The following is a 22,335-nucleotide window of genomic DNA, read 5'->3' as shown; positions in this document are numbered from 1 at the left end:
AATAAATGGAAGGGTTTAAATTAAGATTATAAACACTAGTCAAGCAAGCAGAACTCCATTTCAGTGCTTCACCTGCATTTAAATTACTTTAAGATTTATTTGTCCAGTGATACCTGAGTTCCCCTCCTACTATAAATTGAACAAAAACAATAAATAATGCTGTGTCTTCCACATCCCTACAGCTTTTAGTATCACAGAAATTTAAAAAATAAATGTATAATGATGCTTTATACTAGTGTACAATTTGGCATTTTATGTACATTATCTAAATTCTCACCATTATTTGAGGTGGGAGTTATTTCCTCAACTTATAGCCTGAAGCTTAACAGTTAAATGACTCTAACCTGGTTCTTCTGATTTAAATCTAATGCCTTTTCATTTAACTCTTACCCAACTTACATGAATACTTTGTGTTAACTGCAAGCTTTTTGCAACATGTGTAAGAAAACAAAATTTAAAAAAATGAAATACAGATTCTTTTCTTGATTTGATGATAAATCTTGAGTTAACTTCTCTGATACAAACAAGAAAAGATCATATTGTTATTTGTCAAAAAAACCCCATTAGGCTTATGTGACATAATAAGAAATATGTATTTGGGCTCTGCCCCAGTTCCTGACACAGAGCTCCTAAAACTCTTGTTATTTCCTGAGCAATGAAGGTGACAGGAACATCTTACATAGAGTTCCTAAATCTCTTGCAATTTCCCTGGTAATAGGAGAATCTTTTGTTCTGATGAGGTGATGCTTGGTGGGCTCCTGGATAACTTTAGGATGGGGCTTGGTCATCCGGAAGCACAAACCATGATTAGAAGCTTGGAACTTTCAGCCAACCCCTATGGGGAGGGGAGACTGGCTGGAGACTGAGTTAATAATTAATCATGCCTTTGTGAAGGCAATCCCTAAACCATGAGGTTCAAAGAGCTTCCTGGTTAGTCAACTCAATTCAATGTGCTGGGTCGGTGGCGGACCCCAACTCCACAGGAACAGAAGCTCCTGCACCTGGGAACCTTCCAGACTTCATCCTATGTACTTCTCCATTTGTCTGTTCATCTGTATCCTTTAACTACCTTTTATAATAAACTGCTGAACAGAAGTAAATGTTTTGTGAGCCATTATAGCTAATTATCAAACCTGAGGAGGTAGTTATCTGATTTATAGCTAGCTGGTCAGAAATATGGACTTTCAACTGGTGTCTGAAGTGGGGGGCAGTCTTGTGGGTCTGAGGCCTCAATCTGTGCTAACTCCAGTTAGTGCTGGACCTGCCTGGTGTGGAAAACCCACATATCTGGTGTCAGAAGTGTTATAAGAAAAAAAATTTTTCCTATTAGCTTACGTGAAGGTTGGAAAAATGAGATTTTTTTTCAATTATATGAGCTGTAATTTCAAAGTCAGAAAGTTCTACTAGTCATTATGAAAATGTTAATAGTTAATTTATTGAGTTATCTTTTTATTCCCTTGAATCCTGATATAACTCAGTCGTCTCAAAAAAAAAAAAAAAAATCTGTCCAAAAGCCAAAGAACTAATTGGTAGATAAAATTTAGTGGGGAAAAGAAGAGAAACTAAAATGCCTGACCAAAAGATGAATAAGACTAATGTTAAAAAAAAAAATTTTATTCTTACCTTTTGTCCCAGGAATTCATTCCCAATATACTAAGAAGCAATCTGCAATAATAAAATGCTGACTGAGGCTTTTGAGGTGTTGGTTCATCTTGCTCCACAGCTTTCATGTTTAAGTCATTAAAGTGTTTCTCAACAAATTCTTTTTCCTCTGTGTGCTGCTTAAGGATTGCATTAATAACATCATTTTCCTGTTTTTCAGAAATGCACACAGGTTGTGGAGCAGGAATATTAAGTGAGATTCCAGTTCTCTGTAAGCATTCAGGACTAGTTATACCTAAATACTGCAAAAGCTCATCAAGAACATCTTCTTCATCTCTTATGGTATCCCAAGTTGGTACAGTTTCTCTAAATCCTCTTTTAAACTGGAGGGAAATCCCGTCATTTACTGTTATATCTTCTAAGCATTCATTAGATGTAGGAGGCTCTTCTGGCTTCTCTTGGCGAGACAATGAAAGTACGAGCGATGTAGGTTCTGACAAGCCACTCACAGGAGGTGGTCCATACAGGATAGCAGAATCCCATGAATATTTTCCGGAGAGATCACGTACTATGATTCTAACATTTGAATTGGCTGATGCAAGGCCAGCAGATAAACCTCCTCCGGGTATACTCTCTTCTGATCTGATCTGGATACAGGACACTAAGGTTGTATTGTTCAACACAAAGAACTGGATATTTGGACTCTCAAAGAGTTCAGGAGAAAGTTCAGTACTTTCACTGTAATGATTGTCATGATTTTCACACACCTGACTTGTTAACATAGCAGGACCACCACTCATTGGATAATGGCCCAAGTGATTTACCAGATGTGTAATAACAGTGCGGGCGGCTATAGATATTAATCCTTGTTGCATTTGAGTTTTCACTAGAAATAAGAAATATAAGTGAGTGGGAATACTGCTGCTTCCTAGGAAGTCATGTTAACAATGAAATTATTAGACAACAAATGGAGATTTCCTCACATTATCAAGATCATATTAAAATATTAGAGTAAATATGAATATTTCCAATTCAGATTCTGTACTACAGGAATGATGGCAAAGAAGAAAACTCTCTTTGATGAAGTTTTGTTAATTTTATGAAAAAGCCCTTTTTCAAAATTTTGCTTATGGAGTCATAATTTAAACTTAAGTCTTTATATGTAAATCATACTTTAAAAGAAGGATCGCAAGTATTATAAATCACCTGAAATCACTTAGTACACACATTAGAAAGCCAATGAAATCCAAATGATAAGTTTCTTATGAGTAAATTCAGAGAGACAGCATGCCTTAAATGTCATTTAATAATGGCTTTTATCAATGATATAAAAGTTTCAGAGAAAAGTAATCCTTCACTAAACTTTAGTAGGAGTCAGAATCAATTAAAACCGTGAGTTGGTATAGCCAGTATATGCCACAAAAACTTTATTTTAAGGGAAAGCAAATTTTATGGGCCTGCTTATGTATTATATTTTTGTAAGATACTCTTCTGGGTCATTGTGACCTAGTCTGAGCAGTTAGGTTGTATGTAAGAAGCATTTTTCCTTCCTTCCTTAAACACCTTAGGGAAAACAAACAGATAAAGAGGATACCCATATGAGTAATTTTTTAAAAAAAAATCATACCAAAGAGTAAAAAAAGAAAACTCAAAGAATATAGCACTCAGAGGCCTGAAATGTCAGGACCTCAAGAGGAAAAGGGAAAAAGAAGGCAGAAAACACAGAGAATAAAGGGAGGAAGGAAGAAGTGGAGATAGACAATAACTTGTCAAAGCCCACTAGCCAAAGACTGCCAGTGTGATCCTAAGTAGGGCTGATGTGGAAGCCAGTTCTGAAATAAGTGGTATCAGGAAGTGGAGACAGTTCAGTGAGGATTATCTTGATACTTTTCATCCAGGAGACAGGGGAAAAGCTGTCATTGGTAAGGAAGTACTCATCATTCACGTTAGGATGTTTAGTTGCGTGTTTGTATGTTTACTGTGTTCTTGTCTTATGTAATTATAGACATGATTACAGAATGACTGTGTCTCCATAATGTTCTACCATAGTCTTAAGAGTGATCTTGTCTGAGTATTGTTTATATTCTGAAAGGATTTTAATCATTTGGGAATACTATGGCCTACCTCCCATAATAAGTCCACATTTGATCTAAATCTAAATCTAGATTTGATCCTGATGATCAAAGCATTATCTACATGTTAATAAATTCCTTAGTTTTAAGTGTACTTTGTGATGTATTTTGGTGACTATACAGAACTGTGTAACCAGCCAACATAATATATAGTAAAATTCCCACATAAAAAAGAATAAATTTTATTTTATGTAAATTATATCTCAGTAAACCCTTCTTTAAAAGTTTATAAGGACAGGGGCGCCTGGGTGGCTCAGTCGGTTGAATGGCTGCTTTCAGCTTAGGTCATGATCCCAGGGTCCTGGGATGGAGCCCCACATCAGGCTCCCTGCTTGGCAAGGAGACTACTTCTCCTTCTCCCCCACTTGTGCTCTCTCCCTCTCTCTCAAATTAATAAATAAAATCTTAAAAAAAGAGTTTATAAGGACATTAGCTTGTGCACTGCTCATATAATACTTAAAAAGAGGCAAGAGAAAAGAATAGTGTTACATTTTCAAGGCCACAGCCCTGAAGATTGGAACCAACACACTGGCTACAGGCAGAGATCAGCAAAAGCCAGCAGCTGTGCCATTAATAGCAAAAACATTTTCTTCCATTATTCCAACTCTAAGAAAGAACAGTTTTCTCTGGACTTTGGTTGATTTTGAAATGTTAGAGTATCAAAATTTTAATCTTCCATTATCAATCAAGTTTGTTACTATATACATATGTATATGAATATTTTTCAGTTTACTTAAAAAGTTCCAATTACATTGAGTTGTTCTTCAATTATAAATATGGTTAGTTCTGAAAATCAGCTATTCAACACTAGATAACACTAAATGATTAACCTTAATTCAATCCTACATTTTTAAGACCATATGCAAGCCAAGTAAAAAGATATGTCACTGTATGGTGAAAAACAGAGGGGTGGCTTGAATCTAGTGTCTGCTTTCCCTTCCCTCATAACAGAATTTAATGAACGTTCACGCCTTACACACAATTTAGCCAATACCTGTCATTTTGAACATGAGGACAAGTGGGTACACGAGTTAAGGGATTTATCTGCCATAGAAGAACAAGGCTGGTCTTTTGCTTCCCAGTTCAGTGTTATTTCCATCTTTACCACAACTCTAATTTTCATATTTTTCTTTTTTTAAAATGCCACTTTCTTTTGGCAAATCACTGTGACATATGGAAATAATGAATTCAAAATTTATTTTTTCTTTGTATAGTAACTTCAAAATAGTATTTAGTGTAAATTACCATATAAAAGGGCGAGATCAATTGAAAAGCTCATTTAAATAAGACTAAATCACATTTTAAATGGTAATAAAAAATCATAAAGACATTAAAAAATTTTTTGATGTATGAAAAAAATTTTGTTCTTTTTCCTTCTTCTTTCCTTTTGAGTGATAACCTTAAATAGGTGACTTGTTCTACGCAGTGAATCTTTTTTGCAGAGCATTTCTGAAGTGAAAGAATGTAATTTAATAGAAGCAGATCACAAAACAGAGACAAATTCCTGACACTTCTCTCGTCTGAGCTGTGATCATGGACAAATCACATACAACACCTTAAACACCATTTTTCTCTAAAAATAATACAAATTTCTTATAAAGATGAATTGAAAACTCATATAAAAAATTGGATATAACAGAAGCAATATAAATCATTCAATTTTGAGGGCATTATAAGTAACACAGGTTTTATGAGTTCCTTTTTCAAACTTATAAATAAACTGCAAGAACAAGCCCCGCTCTTTACCTACAACAAACCGCTAAGCCCAGGTACCTGTCCATCCTACACATCCTCTTCTCAAAGGAAGAGATAGTGGGAATGAAGTTCAAATGAGCTTGTTCACAAATCTGTCATAATTATTAACACTGAGAATACTTAAAAAATATATTTAGATTTTAAATGTAGGTAACAGCATTTTCTTTCCTAAGCTGCTTCTCTTCAGGATATATATAAATATGAGAGGATAAAAATATCTCAACTTGTTAATTGGGCAATTTTATTTAGATTTTTTTTTGAGTTATAAACTATAGAACGTATGTATCTCTCTTCTACATATCTATTTAGATATAAAGAAAATACATGAAATTCTCTAAATATTCAAAATGAAATTCTAAATAACTAGCTTTATGAGAAAATGCAACATGAAGGTATCGATGCTTCTAAGGCTTTGTGTAACTGGCATTCATTTAAATAAGTCTATTCAGGGTTGTCATTTCAGATTGTCAGATTAAACAAACCCTACAGCATTTGCAGCAAACCCATAATTACAGATTATTATGGCATACAAAAGCAGCAAGACATAAAAAGCTGCAGCAATTCATTGCACCGTAATAGAACATGCAGAGGAAGTTAATTTTGGCAAATGCTTTAAATATTAGCTTTGCATAATATGTATAGGTGAAACTATAATTAGGACAGAATGAATCCTTTGGAGCCTTTCACTCTGACCCTGCAAATGATGACTTTTTGCTAATAAGACTACTGCCATTTGACAAAAAGCCAACTTTACTACCTTGCTTTATTATTTAGTGAATTTAATAATTACAGCTACTCCTGCCAACAGTTCTCAAATCAGACTTGTTCAATCCAATACTGAGCTTATTAGGGACACTCTGTGTTTAGAAACCTTTGGCCAAAAAAGTACTTGAAGATGATGAAGCATGCCTTAGAGAAGGGCACAGTGATTAGTCACTTTGCCACGTTAAAAAAACACAACAACACAGCATGTAGTCACTACAGACCACAGAATCACCTGCTGTTGGCCTACAGCTGTTCCTAAAAGGGTCTGCATTTGTCTGGTCTTTTATATCTTTAAGAAAGTCCAAGGGTACAACTTAATACATTTAGAGAATAATACTCCAAAGAGTATTTGGTATCAATATAAAGTTCTCCTATTTAAATCTTTACTTTTGTATCTTCTCCAGTGATTATTAATGGTATAGATTTTGTCTGAAATACATTAAAACCTCTCTTTACATAAGTAAACTATTTATTTCACTGTTTAACAAGTGCGCTATAATACCCTCAATCAAACTTTATCATTTTACCCTAAAAAAAAACAACTAATCTTTTCATATAACTTTGTTTTCAAGTAAAATAAACACTCCTTTTTACTATACCAAATCTAAAGAAATAATATGTAAAGTTGCCTATGTATCAATTATGGTCTAAATTATTTTGCTATACTATACTTCCCACAGTATACCTTTACTATATCTGAGATAAAATTTATATCTTACATTCCTATTTCACTTGTATACAGCTGACCCTTGAACAATATGGGGTTTAGGGGTGCCAACTGCCCCCCATGCAGCTGAAAGTCCATGTTTAACTTTTGACTTCCTAAAACCTTAACTCCCAATAGCTTACTGTTGACAGGAAGCCTTACCAATGGCATAGCAGGTGATTAACACATATGTTGAACATTATATGTATTATATACTGTATTCTTATAATGAAGTAAGCTAGAGAAAAGAAAATCATAAGAAAGAGAAAATACATTTATAGTAAGAAAACAAACAAAAAAACCCAAAACCCATGTGTAAGTGGACCTGCACAGTTCAAGCCTTGTTGGTCAGGTCAACTGTATTTGTGTTTTGGACAAACTATTAGCAACTTGTGGTCAACCCCAAACTCTAGCCCTATTTCTCTGATGTGTAACTTCCTATCTTCACTTGCATTCTACATCACCAATCCATTATCATGGCCACATCTTAGATGTCTTAATCATTTATAACTATTCCACCTTTAAAAATCAAATTCCTCCTTAACAGCTTACTCTTACCACAATCAACTAATCTAGTGATTTTCCCATTCTGTTTTGTAGAACCCTTGGAGAATGCTTTTGGAGATGGACAGAAGAGAAGTCAGTAGGATCCCAGGCCTCCACCCTGCTGCAGCTCTACTTCTAGAAGTTTTACAAATTGGGCTTCCTTGTGAAATTTATTTTATGTAAAACTCCTTGTGAAGGAGTTCTACTGCTTAAAAACTCATTTTAAAAACTACTGTCTGTAAGACTGTTGAATCACAGACCTGTACCTCTGAAACAAATAATGCATATGTTAAAAAAAAAACAAACAGAAGATAGTAGGAAGGGAAAAACGAAGGGGGGGAAATCAGTGGGGGAGACAAACCATGAGAGACTAAGGACTCTGAAACAAATTGAGGGTTCTAGAGGGGAAGGGGGGTTGGGGGGTTGGGGGGATGGGCTAGTCTGGTGATGGGTATTAAAGAGGGCACGTTCTGCATGGAGCACTGGGTGTTATACGCAAACAATGAATCATGGAACACTACATCAAAAACTAATGATGTAATGTATGGTGATTAACATAATAAAAAAACCCAACAAACTGCTGTCTTAACATACTGATGCTCTGTGATTGTAAACCTCAGCTGCATATTAATCACCTGCAAAGCTTTAAAAAATCCTAGCTATCCCAAAACAAGATTTCAAAATCTCTATGGATGGGAACAGAGCAGCAGTAATATACAACTAAGACTGAGAATCACTGTTCTTTTTTTTTTTTTTTTTTTTGAGGGAGAGAGAGTGTGTGAGAGATGGAGAGAGAGCACAGAGGGAGAGGGAGAAGCAGGCTCCCCACTGAGCAGAGAGCCTGTTGCGGGGCTCGATCCCAGGACCCTGAGATCATGACCTGAGCTGAAGGCAGCCACTTAACCGACTGAGCCACCCAGGTACCCCTTGAGAATCACTGTTCTAACTTATTACCAATATCTACGTTATGATTCACTGGATCATTCCATTTTCTTCTAACTTATAAGACATTTCCAAGCATCAGTTTAATCCTCACCAAGCCTAAATTCCATGGCTAAATCATATAGGAATACTCTAAAAGCCATAGTTCCCATGTTTTTCCACCACATCCACCTTACTGAATGCTGACTAGTACAACCAAAACTTTGTAGTTTCCATTTTCTGTTGGACTCTCAATAACTTCTGCCAATTCCCTTATTTTACTTCCATTTTCTTCTTCTTTCTGGGTCAGGATAAGGGCTAATATTAGCACCTATACTTTCTAGCTCACTCTTCAGGAACTTCACCATACTAATGATCCCCTTCTCATCTTCCTTCTCAGCTTATAATTAAAAGTTCAATTCTCTTCATCCTTAGAACTCCCTTACCCCTGAATTATCCTTTAGCTCACCACTGTGTTACCACTTTTCTTTTTACACAGTCAAGCTTCTATAAAGAGTACTTTTGATAAATGGTTCTATTTCTTTAACTACTCCTTGCTCCTCAACCAGCAGCCATCCACTTCTCCCTCCTACTTCTCTGCTGAAATTAAAGCAGACATATTTTTCAGCCTTTCTATATCTGACCTATCACTTAATAACAGTGCCCAGTCTTTTAAATACCCTTTTCATGTTTTTATTTCTGAGAAATTACTCTCTCCCAGTTTTCCTTCCTTTCCAACTTTTCTCAGAACACACACAAACACAGGCATGCACGCATGTGTGCGGACACATGTACACACACACACGAATAAATATTCCTAACAACGACCTCTCTGCTATATCTGACATCTGCATATACAACAAACTGCCTGCTAGTGGTCTTCATGTGTATAATCAACAGGCACCCCAAACTAAACCATTTCCAACACTGCCCTCCTCATTTTCCCTCTCAAACCTCTAACCTTTCTCATATTCTTGGTCTACTTTGTGGGAAATCTAACCAGTTTAAGCCTTTAGCAATTCTTGTTTGGCGTACTGCAATAGCCTCATCCATGGTCTCTCTGCTCCTGCGTTAACCTCCCTAAAACCAATCTAACATACCAAAGATCAGCAAACTCTTTCTGTAAGGGGCCAGATAGTAAAAATTTTCAGTTTTATGGACCACATGATCTTCGCAACTGTAGAACACTACTGTTGTTGCACAAAAGCAGCCATCATGATATAAAAATGAACAGTATGGATGTAAATAAAACTTTATTTACAGAAACAGGTAGAAGACATGGGCCATATAAAATACTGTTTTCAAACTGCTCTTAATACTAAATTTATCATGTATCTAACCTTCTTAAAAACCCTTCAATAACTGCTGGTTCCTCTGGGCTACCTCCATAATTCTAAAATGTAGTTTTACTTTTATACTCATATTTATTTATTTATATCTTTCCCTTATATCAGAAAGTAAACTCTCTGAATGTAGAAACAATGTGGCTTAAAAAAAATGTTACTGAGTTCACTACCTATCAAGAACTATGCAAAGGGTTTTACACATCCTATCTTATTCAGTACTCAAAACAACCATGAAGGAATGAATATTATTATCCCCATTTTACAAATAAGGAAACAGAGCCATTCAGCTAGTAAATGAGAGTTAAAATTCAGTACCACATCTGTTAGGCTCCAAAGCTAAATCTGTTATTCCATTATATAAATTCTATGATGTATAAAATATCAAAAAGAACTTATCAGAATAACTTAACTAGAAGTATAAATGGAATGTCATCACATATAATCTTAGTAACTATGCTTCTGAAGTTATTTCTTAAAATAATTTGGTATAATATACATGATGAGGTAAACAACTACAAAGTAAGATATATAATCTCCATTATTTCTACCTATGCCCTCAAATCATATTTTGAGAGAACACAAGAAATAATATGGTCCTGAAGTGAATTCATTTTACCTTCTGTCACTGGCTGAAGCTTAGAAGATCGTTCTGAATCCGGAGAGTGCAGAGGTTCAGGCTCTTTTAGACTTTCCAAATGCATAAAAGGATCATAATCTACAGATGCCAAATCAGAGAGGCTCATTGGAAAATACCTTGGATTGCTAAAACACTGAGCTCCATAAACACACCCATGTAATACCTGGAAGTATGAGGGAAAAACATAGTTTTCCTTTTCAGTGAAGATAAATAAAAGGGAAAAAAATGTCAACTGGTAATATAAGAGCTTGACAAAATTTTTAAGCATTTTAAAACTTAGTTCTTCAATCAAGGTAAATTTAATACTTCCTAAAAAGAAGAATGAATAAAATTTAACTAATGATTCTCACATTCAACAAATATTTGACTCCTTTCACAAATCTGCAGTGAAACAACTGTGTCTTGTAGGAAGAAGTTTTAATTATCCTTAGGTCCTGTAGGATAAATCTACATTCTTAGAAAATACCTAGCTCTAAAAAATAAGAATGTAATGCTAAGAAATGTGAATTCTTTCAGTTTTAAAAACTGTTGGTTACCAAATAAACAATAAAGCAAACAAGTTGACCTTATAAATGCAATTGAGGACAGATTTTTCTATTTTATCATTTTCTGCTCCTGTAGCATGGACTGGTTGGAGCAGTGTCTTTAGAGGTAAGGCCATAATCCAGTCCAGAAGGCACAGAAGTAAGGACACCACCAACTGTAACAAGAACAAAAGACAATTATTATTGTAAACTCATAAAATAAGACCTTAATATTTTTAACAGAAATTCACCAACTTATTTTTTGTCTTCCAAAATTTATTTCAGGAACTATCAATCCTAATTCTACTATGAATATTTACTTAGATCTAACTGATTCTAAAATATTGTATATGAGTATTATTGTGGGTTTCTTCCTTATATTTTAGAGCCAGTACAATGAAACCTTAAACATAATAAAAACAGGACTACCAAAATTACTTTAAAATTACTATAAAAACACTGAGCTTAGGGGCACCTGGGTGGCTCAGTCATTAAGCGTCTGCCTTCGGCTCAGGTCATGACGCCAGGGTCCTGGGATTGAGCCCTGCGTCGGGCTCCCTGCTCAGTAGAGAGCCTGCTTCTCCCTCTCCCTCTGCCCCTCCCCCTGCTTGCACGCTCTCTGTCAAATAAATAAATAAAATCTTTTAAAAAAAACAAACACTGAGCTAAAACGAGGACATCAATTAGTCGACTATTTAAAACTGTTCAAGGAATGCAACACAAATGAAAGGTTTGAGTTCATAATATATTACAATCACTTCTACATTCCTTTTAAAGGACAAAAAGAACCAATAAAACATTACAAAACTGATATCGTCAGTACAACCAGAAAATAGAACATCTAAACTTCAAATTATCTGTAGGTAGAAAGTACAAAGCAAATCCCAGCAAGCTTTTCCCCACTCCCCCATTCAAACTTCCATGAAGAGCAAGGGCAGTTTGGGAAAAACTGTAAAAGAGAGAAAAGAACTAGGTACAAACCTAAAAATCAAGCCAGAAAGAAAAAGTCACCCTAAGTGTGAGAATACTGTGGTTAAAAAGGACTTAAAAGTACACACACAGGAAAGGTAATGTTTTGGGGGAGAAGAATTTTTAAGAGGGAATAGGGAGACATCCTGTGGAAATCATGTAGTAAAAAGAAAAAGCAAAAGAGAAATTTAAGACTTAAATTTTAAAAATTGTGGACGTGCGGCACCTGCGTGGCTCAGATGGTTAAGCGTCTGCCTTCAGCTCAGATCCTGATATCTAGGTCCTGGGATCGAGCCCTGTAGCGGGCTCCCTGCTCAGTGGGAAGTCTGCTTCTCCCTCTCCCTTTGCCTCTCCCCTACTTGCGCTCTCTCTGTCTCTGTCTCTCTCAGATGAATAAAATCTTAAAAAAAAAAAAGGCTTAAAAAATTGTGGACCTACAACTTCTTAAAAAGCATCATCCAATAAATTGATGGTCCTTTAATTCCTCTCCTTAAAAAGACAATAAGCACACTATACTTTGTGGAACTACCAGAAGAGGGAGCTCTTGAAGTAGGAATCTTGTAAACCATCCCAAGCCACCAATCTTGCCCACAAAAATGAAGCAGTCTTCATCTATATAATTATAAAAACAAAAAATGAGAATCTAAGCAATTCAGCTGATGAAACCCCCACACAAAAAACACAATTATGAAGCAGAAGAAAACCACAACATTCTAATCTAAATTAGAAATTATCAAACAGCATTTAGATATGGGGGACAAAGAAAACCCCATCTTAAATCAGAAATCAAAAACTAAGAAGAAATAGACCAAGAAAGGAAGAATCGTTTCAAGTCAGGAAAAGAAGTAAAAGGACAAAATTTAGAAATGAAGCCTAAATTATAAGGTGCCTAAGGAAGAATAAATTTGAAAAAAACAAAAATAAAATACAAATAAATAAATATAAATAAAATAAAAATAAAATAATACAGGGCACTGAAGAACAGTGGGGTAACAACTAAAAGAATAAAAATGAGATTTAGAAAAAGATAAAAATTGTCAGAAAATGATTGAAATAGAAGATAGAAAAAGAATATCCAATTTACATACAACTGGAGTCTCTGAAATACACATGTTAAAAAAGTCCATCAGAAGCCAGGATAAACTGACCTGCAATAATCAACTCTAACACATATCCTGATAAAACTTTAAAAGTAAGACTTCAGACATAAAGAAAAAATATCCTTAGGGCCTCCTAGAAAAAAGATGAAATAATTTACAAGGGCAAGAGAATAAAATTGGCATCAGACTTCTCAAAAATAATGCACAAAGCAAGGCAACATTAAAATAAATAAATTAAGGTAAATGTCAATCTAAGGATTCTATATCTAACCAAGATGTTTCTCAAGTATCAGGGTTACAGAAAAAGTTTTAAATAAACAAGCACTCAGGGAATTTTGTATTCATGAGACTATCTTGAAGAACAAAGATGAACTTCATCTAACCAAGTAGCAAAAAGAATGGGGAGTATCTGCTTTATTTAGTTATAGAGCTAAGATTAAAAAAATAAAGGTAGAGATGAGTGGGGAAGAATCATTTATTAAATGACATATGCTGTATGTGATATGTAGAAATAAAGTAACTAAAAATGGAGGCGAAAGAGAGTAAAAATAAAATAAGTTCATTTATTAACATATAGACAATAGATAGGAGAGAAAGGATACCATTAAATAATCACAACCACATAAAACGTGTATTAAAAAATAAGAGCTTAAATAAGAAAGCAAGGGAATAAAGACATTTTAAAAAGGTATACACAGAAAAGTAATCAAAAGAACAAAGTATAAAATTTCCTGAATACCAAAAGGAACTTAAAAAAATAAAAGAACAAATGAAATATATCATGTAGAAAAAGAAACACAGAAAATGCAATATGCAAATTAGAATTAAATCAAAAAGAATTAATGTTAAAAGTTGCAATTCAAAATGTTCAAAATAAAGATAAAACATTTATGAATATCTATGTATCAAATAACATAGTGACTATCTTTACAAAGCAAAAACTACAACAGATGCCAAGGAAATACAGAAACATTAAGGAGACTTTAACACACCACTCTCAGTATAAGACAGATCGAGGGGATAAAATACAGGCATACTTCATTTTATTGCGCTTCACTTTACAGATAGTGCATTTTTTTATAAATTGAAGGTTTCTAGCAATCCTGTGTTGAGCAAGTCTATGAGCACCATTTTCTGACCACATTTGTTCACTTCATGTCTCTGTGTCACATTTTGGTAATTCTCACAATATTTCCTACTTTTCATGATTACTATATTTGTTATGGTGATCTGTGATCTTTGATATTATTACTGTAATTGTTTGGGGGTGCCACAAACCATGTCCTTATAAGACAGCAAACTTAATCAGCAAGCGTGTTCTGACTGCTCCACTGACCAGCCGTTCCCCCATCTCTCTTCCCGCTCCTCAGGCCTCCCTATTCCTTGAGACACAACAATACTGAAATTAGGCCAATTAATAATCCTACAATGGCCTCTAAGTGTTCCAGTGAAAGAGTCACATGACTCTCACTTTAATCAAAAGCTAGAAATTAAGTCTAGTGAGGAAGGCATGTCGAAAGTCAAGACAGGCTAAAAACTAGGTTTCTTGCGCCAAACAGCCAAGCTGTGAATACAAAGAAAAGCTTTGAAGGAAAGTAAAAGTGCTACTCCAGTAAACATGAATGTTGAGAAAGCAAAACAGCTGTATTGCTGATAAAGAGAAAGTTCTCTGGTCTGGATGGAAGATCAAACCAGCTGTAAAACCCCCTTAAGTCAAAGCCTAATCCAGAAGTAGGCCCTAACTCTCTTAAATTCTATGAAGGCTGAGAGAGGTGAGGAAGCTACAGAAGAGAAGTCTGAAGCTAGAACAGATTGATTTGTGAGGTTTAAGGAAAGAAGCCATCTCCATAACATAAAAGTACAAGGTGAAGGAGCAAATGCTGATATAGAGGCTGCAGCAAGTTATCCAGAAGATTAGCTACACTAAACAACAGATTTTCAATGTACACAAAATAGCCTTCTATTCAAAAATGCCATCTAAGACTTTCATAGCTAGAGAGAAGTCAATGCCTGGCTTCAAAGCTTCAACGGACAGGCTGCTCTTCTGATAGGAGCTAATGCAGCTAGTGACTTTAGTTGAAGTCAGTGTTTATTTACCATTCCAAAAATCCTAGGGCCCTTAAGAATTATGCTAGATCTATTTTGCCTGTGCTCTATACATGGAACAACAAAGCCTGGATGACAGCACATCTGTTTACAACATGGTTTATTGAATATTTTAAGTCCAAGAGCTTTGATGGAGATGCACAATGAGATTAACGTTGTTTTCATTCCTGCTAACACAACATCCATTCTGCAGCCCATGGATTAGGGAGAAATTTTTATTTCAAGTCTTATTGTTAAAGAAATACATTTCAGAAGGCTACAGCTGCCATAGATAGTGATTTGTCTGAAGAATCTGGTTAAAGTGAATTGAAAACCTTCTGGAAAGGATTCACCACTCTAGATGTCATAGAGAACATTCATGATTCATGGGAAAAGGTCAAAAATATCAACATTAATGGGAGTTTGGAAGAAGTAAGTGATTCCAAACCTCATGGATGACTTTGAGGAGTTGAAGATTTCAGTGGAGAAAGTAACTACAGAATTGGTAGAAATAGCAAGAGAACTACACTTGGAGCCTGCAGATGTGATTGAATTGCTACAATCTTCATGATCAAACTTTAATGAATAAGGAAGGAGTTGCTTCTTATGAATGAGCAAAGAAAAGTGGCTTCTTGAGATGAAATCTACTCCTGGTGAAGACGCTGTGAAGACTGTTGAAATTACAACAAAGGATTTAGAATATTACATAAACATAGTTAATAAAAGTATTTGAAAGGACTGACTCCAACTCTGAAAGTTGTTCTATACTATGGGTAAAATGCTATCAAACAGCATTGTATGCTACAGAGAAACTGTGGGAAAAAAGAGAGTCAATCAATGTGGCAAACTTCATTGTCTTATGTTCAGAAATTGCCACAACCACCCCAACCTGCAGCAATCACCCTGATCAGCCATCAACACTAAGGCAGGACCCTCCACACTAGCAAAAAGATTACAATTCACTGAAACCTAAGATGATGGTTAGCATATTTTTAACAGTAAGTTATTTTTAAATTAAAGTATATACACTGTTTTGGGGGGACATATTGCTACTGCACACTTAATAGACTATAGTGTAGTTTAAACTAACTTTTATACACATATGCATTGAGAAACCAAAAAATTCATTTGCCTTGCTTTACTGAGTTATTCACTTTACTGTGGTAGTCTGTACCACAGACTACCAAGTACCTCCAAGGTATGCCTATATAATCCATATGAACAAAAGTCATTTGAGATCTTCAATAATACTTAACAGTATTAAAGAGATCTTGTCACCAAAAGAGCCTGAGAACTGATAGTACAGAATCTTAAGAAACAGACCCAAGGAATTTCAGAAATTGATTATTCACTAAAGGTAAAAACAGAACTTTTTAATCTGGTTATTCATTTGGAAAAACAACAAAAATGGTATCTGTGTCTCAAAACATACAGAATAAACTTCAAATGGATGATGGATAAAAATGTAAAAAATGAAATTATACAAGCACTGGAAGAAAACATGGGTGAATTCCTCTTTATCCAGGTACAGAGAAAGGCTTTCTATGACTGAAAATTCAGACAATGAAAAATAAATCGACTACATAAAAACTGATGTTTTCCATGATCCCCCCCCAAGAAACAATAACAAAAGTCCACATAAACAAAAGCAAAAGACAAATGGGGGGAAGAAAAGAAAATATTTGTAACATATATGACAGTTAAGATATCCCTAGTACATAAAATTTGAAGGGAAAACACTAAAACCTGACAGAAAATATAAGAAGATATGAATAGATGGAGCGCCTGGCTTGGCTCAATTGGTGGAGCATGCAACTCTTGATCTTGGGGTTGTGAGTTCAAGCCCCATGTTGGGTGTAGAGATTACTAAAATAATAAATAAATTTTTAAAAAAGAAAAGGAAGAGGATATAAATAGACGATTCACAAAAATAAAATTAAAAGTTAGGCATTAGTAAATAGGATATTCAACTTCACTTATTAAAAGAGAAAGGTAAATGAAAAGTACAGTGAGATGCCCTTGTTCCCCCATCACATTGGCAAAAATTTCCAAATAAGACAGTGTGGTTGAGACTCTGGGCAAACACACTCACAATTTGCTTCTGGGAATGCCAACATTTAACAAAATTACCTGTCTGTTTACCTTCTGACCCAGCAATTCCACTTCTAGGAATACACCCTGAAGACACATTCCAATTACGTAAAAATATATAGGCACAAAGGCAGTCACTGCAGCATTCTTTGCAATTACAAAATTCTGAAAAAACACTATACATCCATACATAGGAGAGTGAGCTGAATAAACTACAATACATTCACACAATGGAGTAATAATACTACATAGCTGTAAAAAAGAACAAGGAAGATCTTTATGAATTAATGTATTGTGAATTTCCAGGATATTCTGTAAGTAAAAAATCTCAAGTACCAAAGAATATCTAGAATATGACATTTCTTAACAAGGTGGAAAAAAATATAAATGTATCTGCTCATTTGTACAGAAATAAAGAATAGATAAAGCATAAACTAAAAAAACAAATAAAAACAACAGGGAGAAAACACTAAAATTTAGGAATACAAACTGAAAAAATAACCTGAACTATATTTCAAATGAATTCTATAACCACACTGAAGTGAGGCTAAGGGGAGGGAGAAGTAACCTAAATAACTTTTAAACACAGCTTTTGAACTATATACTCTCTTGGTAATTATATACAGGCATAAATATATTCTGAAACTGCTTTTATTTTTCTAACACTGCACAAAGTAAATATACTGTGGATGACTGTGGATAATGGGAGCTAGGTTCTCATTACTGGGGCAGGTAGTTACAAATATGTAAAGGGGGAATACAGACTGAACCTTGTGGTGCTGGACTGGAATCAGAGGTGTCAAGGTAAACTCATGGTGTTTTAATACACACAAAGAAATACAGATACGCATATATTACATATATACATAAAATACATATTATACATTTGTGTATATTTTTTATTTTCTTGCTCTATCTGGTGAGAGGGCCTAACCACACACACACAACCCAATGACCATGTAAACACCTAGTTCCTAGATCTTTATTTGAGAATACTATTTCCACTCAATGGAGCCAGAGTTACTTGGGGAAACGGCTAATTCCAGTACTGGGGCAGGGAAAATACAAGATGAGTCTGAAAAATTCTATGATGACAGAATTTAAGGATACACTAAAAGAACAATGAGGAGGATATAACAAAAAGGACAAAGAAGTCAATTTAAAGGGCATTCCCACTGGCTAAATCTGGAACATTTTGAGCTTTGAAATAATGATAGTAAAAAAACTAAGGATTATAATCCATTGCATAAAAGAAGAATCATGATCCCACACTGGTAAGATGGAGAGGGCTAAGAGAAAACTCTTCCTTATCACAGAAAACTAACTAATGAATGTAAAAGTAATGACAGAATCAGGAAATCACCATTTGGAACTATCATAAAAACATTTAATTCTGATAAGAGTTATCAATGGCTAGCAAAACTACTTAGTAAAGGTTTAAGGAATAATAGAATATTTATATAGTTTCAAAGTGTCTTCCTACAAGATACTTATTAATTGGAACAGGTAAAATAGCAGCCTGGTTCAAGCTCTTAGCTGTCCCTCAAACCTCTGTGACTATCCAAGCTGAATCCTAAAAGGGTGGGAAACGCCAATATACCTATTCAGGTTCCTGAAGTACTACTAATTGCCTACCCCTTCGGCTCCCTGATGCAGGCTAACTGGAAGGCTGACTTTCAGGAACAGCAGGGAAGTTGGTATATTAGCTATGCAGTCTAGCCCCTAACAGAGAAACAGAGCTGGCTATTTTTGCTTACTCATTCTGTGCTAAGCCAGAGGAAACAGTGGCTGGGAGTGCTGGTGCAAATATAACCACCACTGTTTTGTGTGTTTCTAGAGAATTCATGAATGCCAAGTTCCGTCCGCTCCCAGAACTAGGTGATTTGGGAGCTACTCACCTAGTGTTGACAAGTTCCTTCTAGGGAAAAGCTGGAGACCTGGTTTTATTATTGGAGCCAGATGCAGGGAGAATACAGGGGAAGTGCCCACTGGTTCTAATGGGCTTCCAGGGGGACTGCAGTCAGCACCTAGATGAAGGTTGATTAGAAGCTGGACCCTCAGGCAAGAGCTGGGAAAATATGCAGTCAAATTCTTTATAGGGAAAGAATGCCTGTTCCCTCTGTGATGAACCCTGTGGGAATAGCAATAGCAGGTGCTCACACTCCTGTTAAACAAGTGTTCCTTTGTTTCCTGTAGTTCTGTGGGACTTGTGAATACAAGCCCTGTTGGCTTTCAGAGCCAGGTGATTTGGAAGCCCATCCCTGGCATGGCAGACTTAAAAGCTGGGGTGCTAGATGTGTGGTCTAAACCCTTCTATCCTCAGAGAGACCCTGGCAGTTGGGGGTTCTCTCCTGAGTGTGCCAACAGTGGGGTTTATCATGAGAATGTTTCCTATGTAGTTTGATGTGGGTATTTTCTCAGTTGCCTGATGTGTAGGATCATTCAGCTAATTTCTGGATTTCTCTGAGAGAGAATTGCTCCATGTGTAGTTGTATCTTTGGTGCATCCATAGGAGGAAGAAAATTCAGGAGCCTCCTATGTCTCTATTTTGGTGACCCCTGCTCTGTTATTCTTCAAGGTGTTCACTTCGCTAATAACTCTTCTTACTCTGTAACTTCTCCTTAAGTGATCATATATATTCCCATAGTTTAATAGTACTCATGTGTTGATGATATCAGTAATTTTGTTTCCAGCTTCAAATTTACTACTTTAGGTATGGAATTGCTTTGCTGGTGGTTTTACTGGGCAATATTCCTTACATGCAACACAATGAAAACTGAAATTCATCTTTCTCCAACAACTCTGCTCTTTTGAGATTTCAACACCATACGATTAAGAGATGCTGACACTGAGATCTGGAGAACAGAATGCAAGATTGGGATGTGAAAATGGAAAGGAATAAAATAATTTTCAGAGGAAATGAACAGAATCTAGAGAAGTGTTGATTAATAGAACTTTGTGCAATGATGGGAATGGTATATATTTGTCCATGTGACTATTAGGCACTTGAAATGTGGTTAGCACAAATAAGGAATTAAGTTTTTAATATAAAGTTTTAATTTTATTTAAATTTAAAGTCACGTGTGTTAGTAGCTACTATCCTGGGCAGCAAAGACCTAGAGTCTCTGTACATAACATGTTATGTACAATGCCTAATATATAATAAAAAACTAACAGACATATGAACAAACAGGAAAATGGAATCCATAGTCAAGAGGAAAAGATTTCAATAGGAACAGACTCAGCAATAACCCAGATATTGAATTTAGCAGACGAGGACTTCAAAATAATTATGATAAACATGTTAAAAATCTAAAAGAAAAGATAAATATTACTGATGAAGAAATGCAGATTTCAGGAAATCTATGGAAACTATGAAAAGAAACCAAATAGAAACTTTAGACTGACAAATACAATATCTGAAATAGTTAAAGGAGTCTCACAATGAATTTACTGAGGTAAATGCAATCCTGTAGAACTTTTTGTGGCCAGAGGGATGCCTTCTTCTATGTGCCATAGCTCTATTATACATACTCTCCTTAATGGAAATTTCATTATTTTCTACCAATAACAGTTATATAAAGATGTATGGCTGCCTTCAGAAACGATGAATTCCTCAGAATTACTAATTTTCAGGCATAAACAAGACCATAATTTGGTAGGATAAAGTGAAATAATTATAAATGAACAGAATATCCTCTAAGGTTCCCCACAATCCTGAGATTCAAAGACTTTACCAAATGACTATGATTAACTGGACATTTGAACTAAAATATAATTTAGTTACACTTAAATAATGTAAAGATATATTTCATATTATAGGGATTTTTAAGCACAAGATTAATGTTTACCATATACATATATATATCTTTGCAATTTTAAAATATATTTTACTAAACCAATTAAATATCAAACAAAATTTAAATTACCCTCTTATCCATTTCATAAGATGAAGCTTCTGTACTTGGCAAAAGATGGGTAATGGTGGCTATTAGAATCTGTCAGCAAAGAAAAAAAAAGTTCAAAATATGTTAAATTAGTGATGCATCCTAAAACTTAAATGTTAATGGTAAAGTGATAAAAAATCTATTGATGAAAGTTTAAGTATATTTTTAAATCCTAAATACATTAACACTGTTACTTCAAAGTTAATTTTTAATAGGTCAGCTTTTCAAGTATTCTTAACTATCAATCATTTACAATCCTCATATGTATATAGGAACCAAAATCATATAAACTCTGTCAACTATAAATGGATTTCTTACAAACTCAATTCAGGAATCTATATCTATCTATCTATCTATCTATCTATCTATCTATCTATATATATATAGAGAGAGAGAGAATGAAACTGGACCTCTATTTTACACCACTGACAAAAATTAACTTGACATGGATCAAAGACCTGAAAGCATAAACTCCTAGAGGAAAGCACATGGAAAATACTCTTGATATTGGTCTTGGCATTGAATTCTTGGGTAAGACACCAAAAGCTAAAGGAAACAAGTGGGACCATATCAAACTAAAGAGCATCTGCACAGCAAAGGAAGCAATACACTGAAAAGGCAACTGATGGAATGGGAGAAAATGTTTACAAACCATGTATCTGGATAGGGGTTAATACATAAAATATATGAAGAACTCATACAACTCAATAGCAAAAAAGCAAATAATCCAATTTAAAAATGGGCAAAGGACCTGAATAAACATTTTTCCAACGAAGACATTCAAATGGCATTTTATTTTATTTTATTTTATTTTGGGGCGCCTGGGTGGCTCAGTCGTTAAAGCATCCGCCTTCGGCTCAGGTCATGATCCCAGGGTCCTGGGATCGAGCCCCGCATCAGGCTCCCTGCTCAGTGGGAAGCCTGCTTCTCCCTCTCCCACTCCCCCTGCTTGTGTTCCCTGTCTCTCTCTGTCAAATAAATAAAATCTTATTTTATTTTAAAGATTTTATTTATTTGACCTGAGCCAAAGGCGGACGCTTAATGACTGAGCCACCCCCGCGCCCCCAAATGGCATTTTAATGGGTATATGAAAAGGTATTCAACATCACTAATCATGAGGAAAATGCAAACAAAAACCACATCTGTTAGAATGGCTTTTTTCAAAAAGGTAAGAGATAACATGTTGGCAAGGAGGTGGAGAAAAGAAAA

General features: G+C 35.1%; 1 protein-coding gene across 2 annotated transcripts in view; it reads right to left on the bottom strand.

The window, feature by feature from the left end:
- RALGAPA1 (Ral GTPase activating protein catalytic subunit alpha 1) overlaps positions 1 to 22,335 on the bottom strand; it is a 252,659-nt gene that overhangs the window by 88,211 nt on the left and 142,113 nt on the right. For both annotated transcript variants that reach the window (XM_088024638.1, XM_028114832.2), the window contains 4 exons: positions 21,109 to 21,177; positions 10,976 to 11,110; positions 10,390 to 10,573; positions 1,624 to 2,488 (listed from right to left, as the gene is read on the bottom strand). In XM_088024638.1, coding sequence (XP_087880764.1) covers positions 1,624 to 2,488; positions 10,390 to 10,573; positions 10,976 to 11,110; positions 21,109 to 21,177 — 1,253 coding nt within the window. The remainder of the gene's footprint in view (positions 1 to 1,623; positions 2,489 to 10,389; positions 10,574 to 10,975; positions 11,111 to 21,108; positions 21,178 to 22,335) is intronic.

The sequence above is a fragment of the Eumetopias jubatus genome, unplaced genomic scaffold (assembly GCF_037043125.1).
Source record: "Eumetopias jubatus isolate StellerSeaLion01/CBP00866 unplaced genomic scaffold, mEumJub1_p1.0 scaffold_7, whole genome shotgun sequence".
Classification (NCBI taxonomy): domain Eukaryota; kingdom Metazoa; phylum Chordata; class Mammalia; order Carnivora; family Otariidae; genus Eumetopias; species Eumetopias jubatus.
The sequence above is the reverse complement of the archived record's forward strand: the minus strand, read 5'-3'. Positions and strand labels throughout refer to the sequence as shown.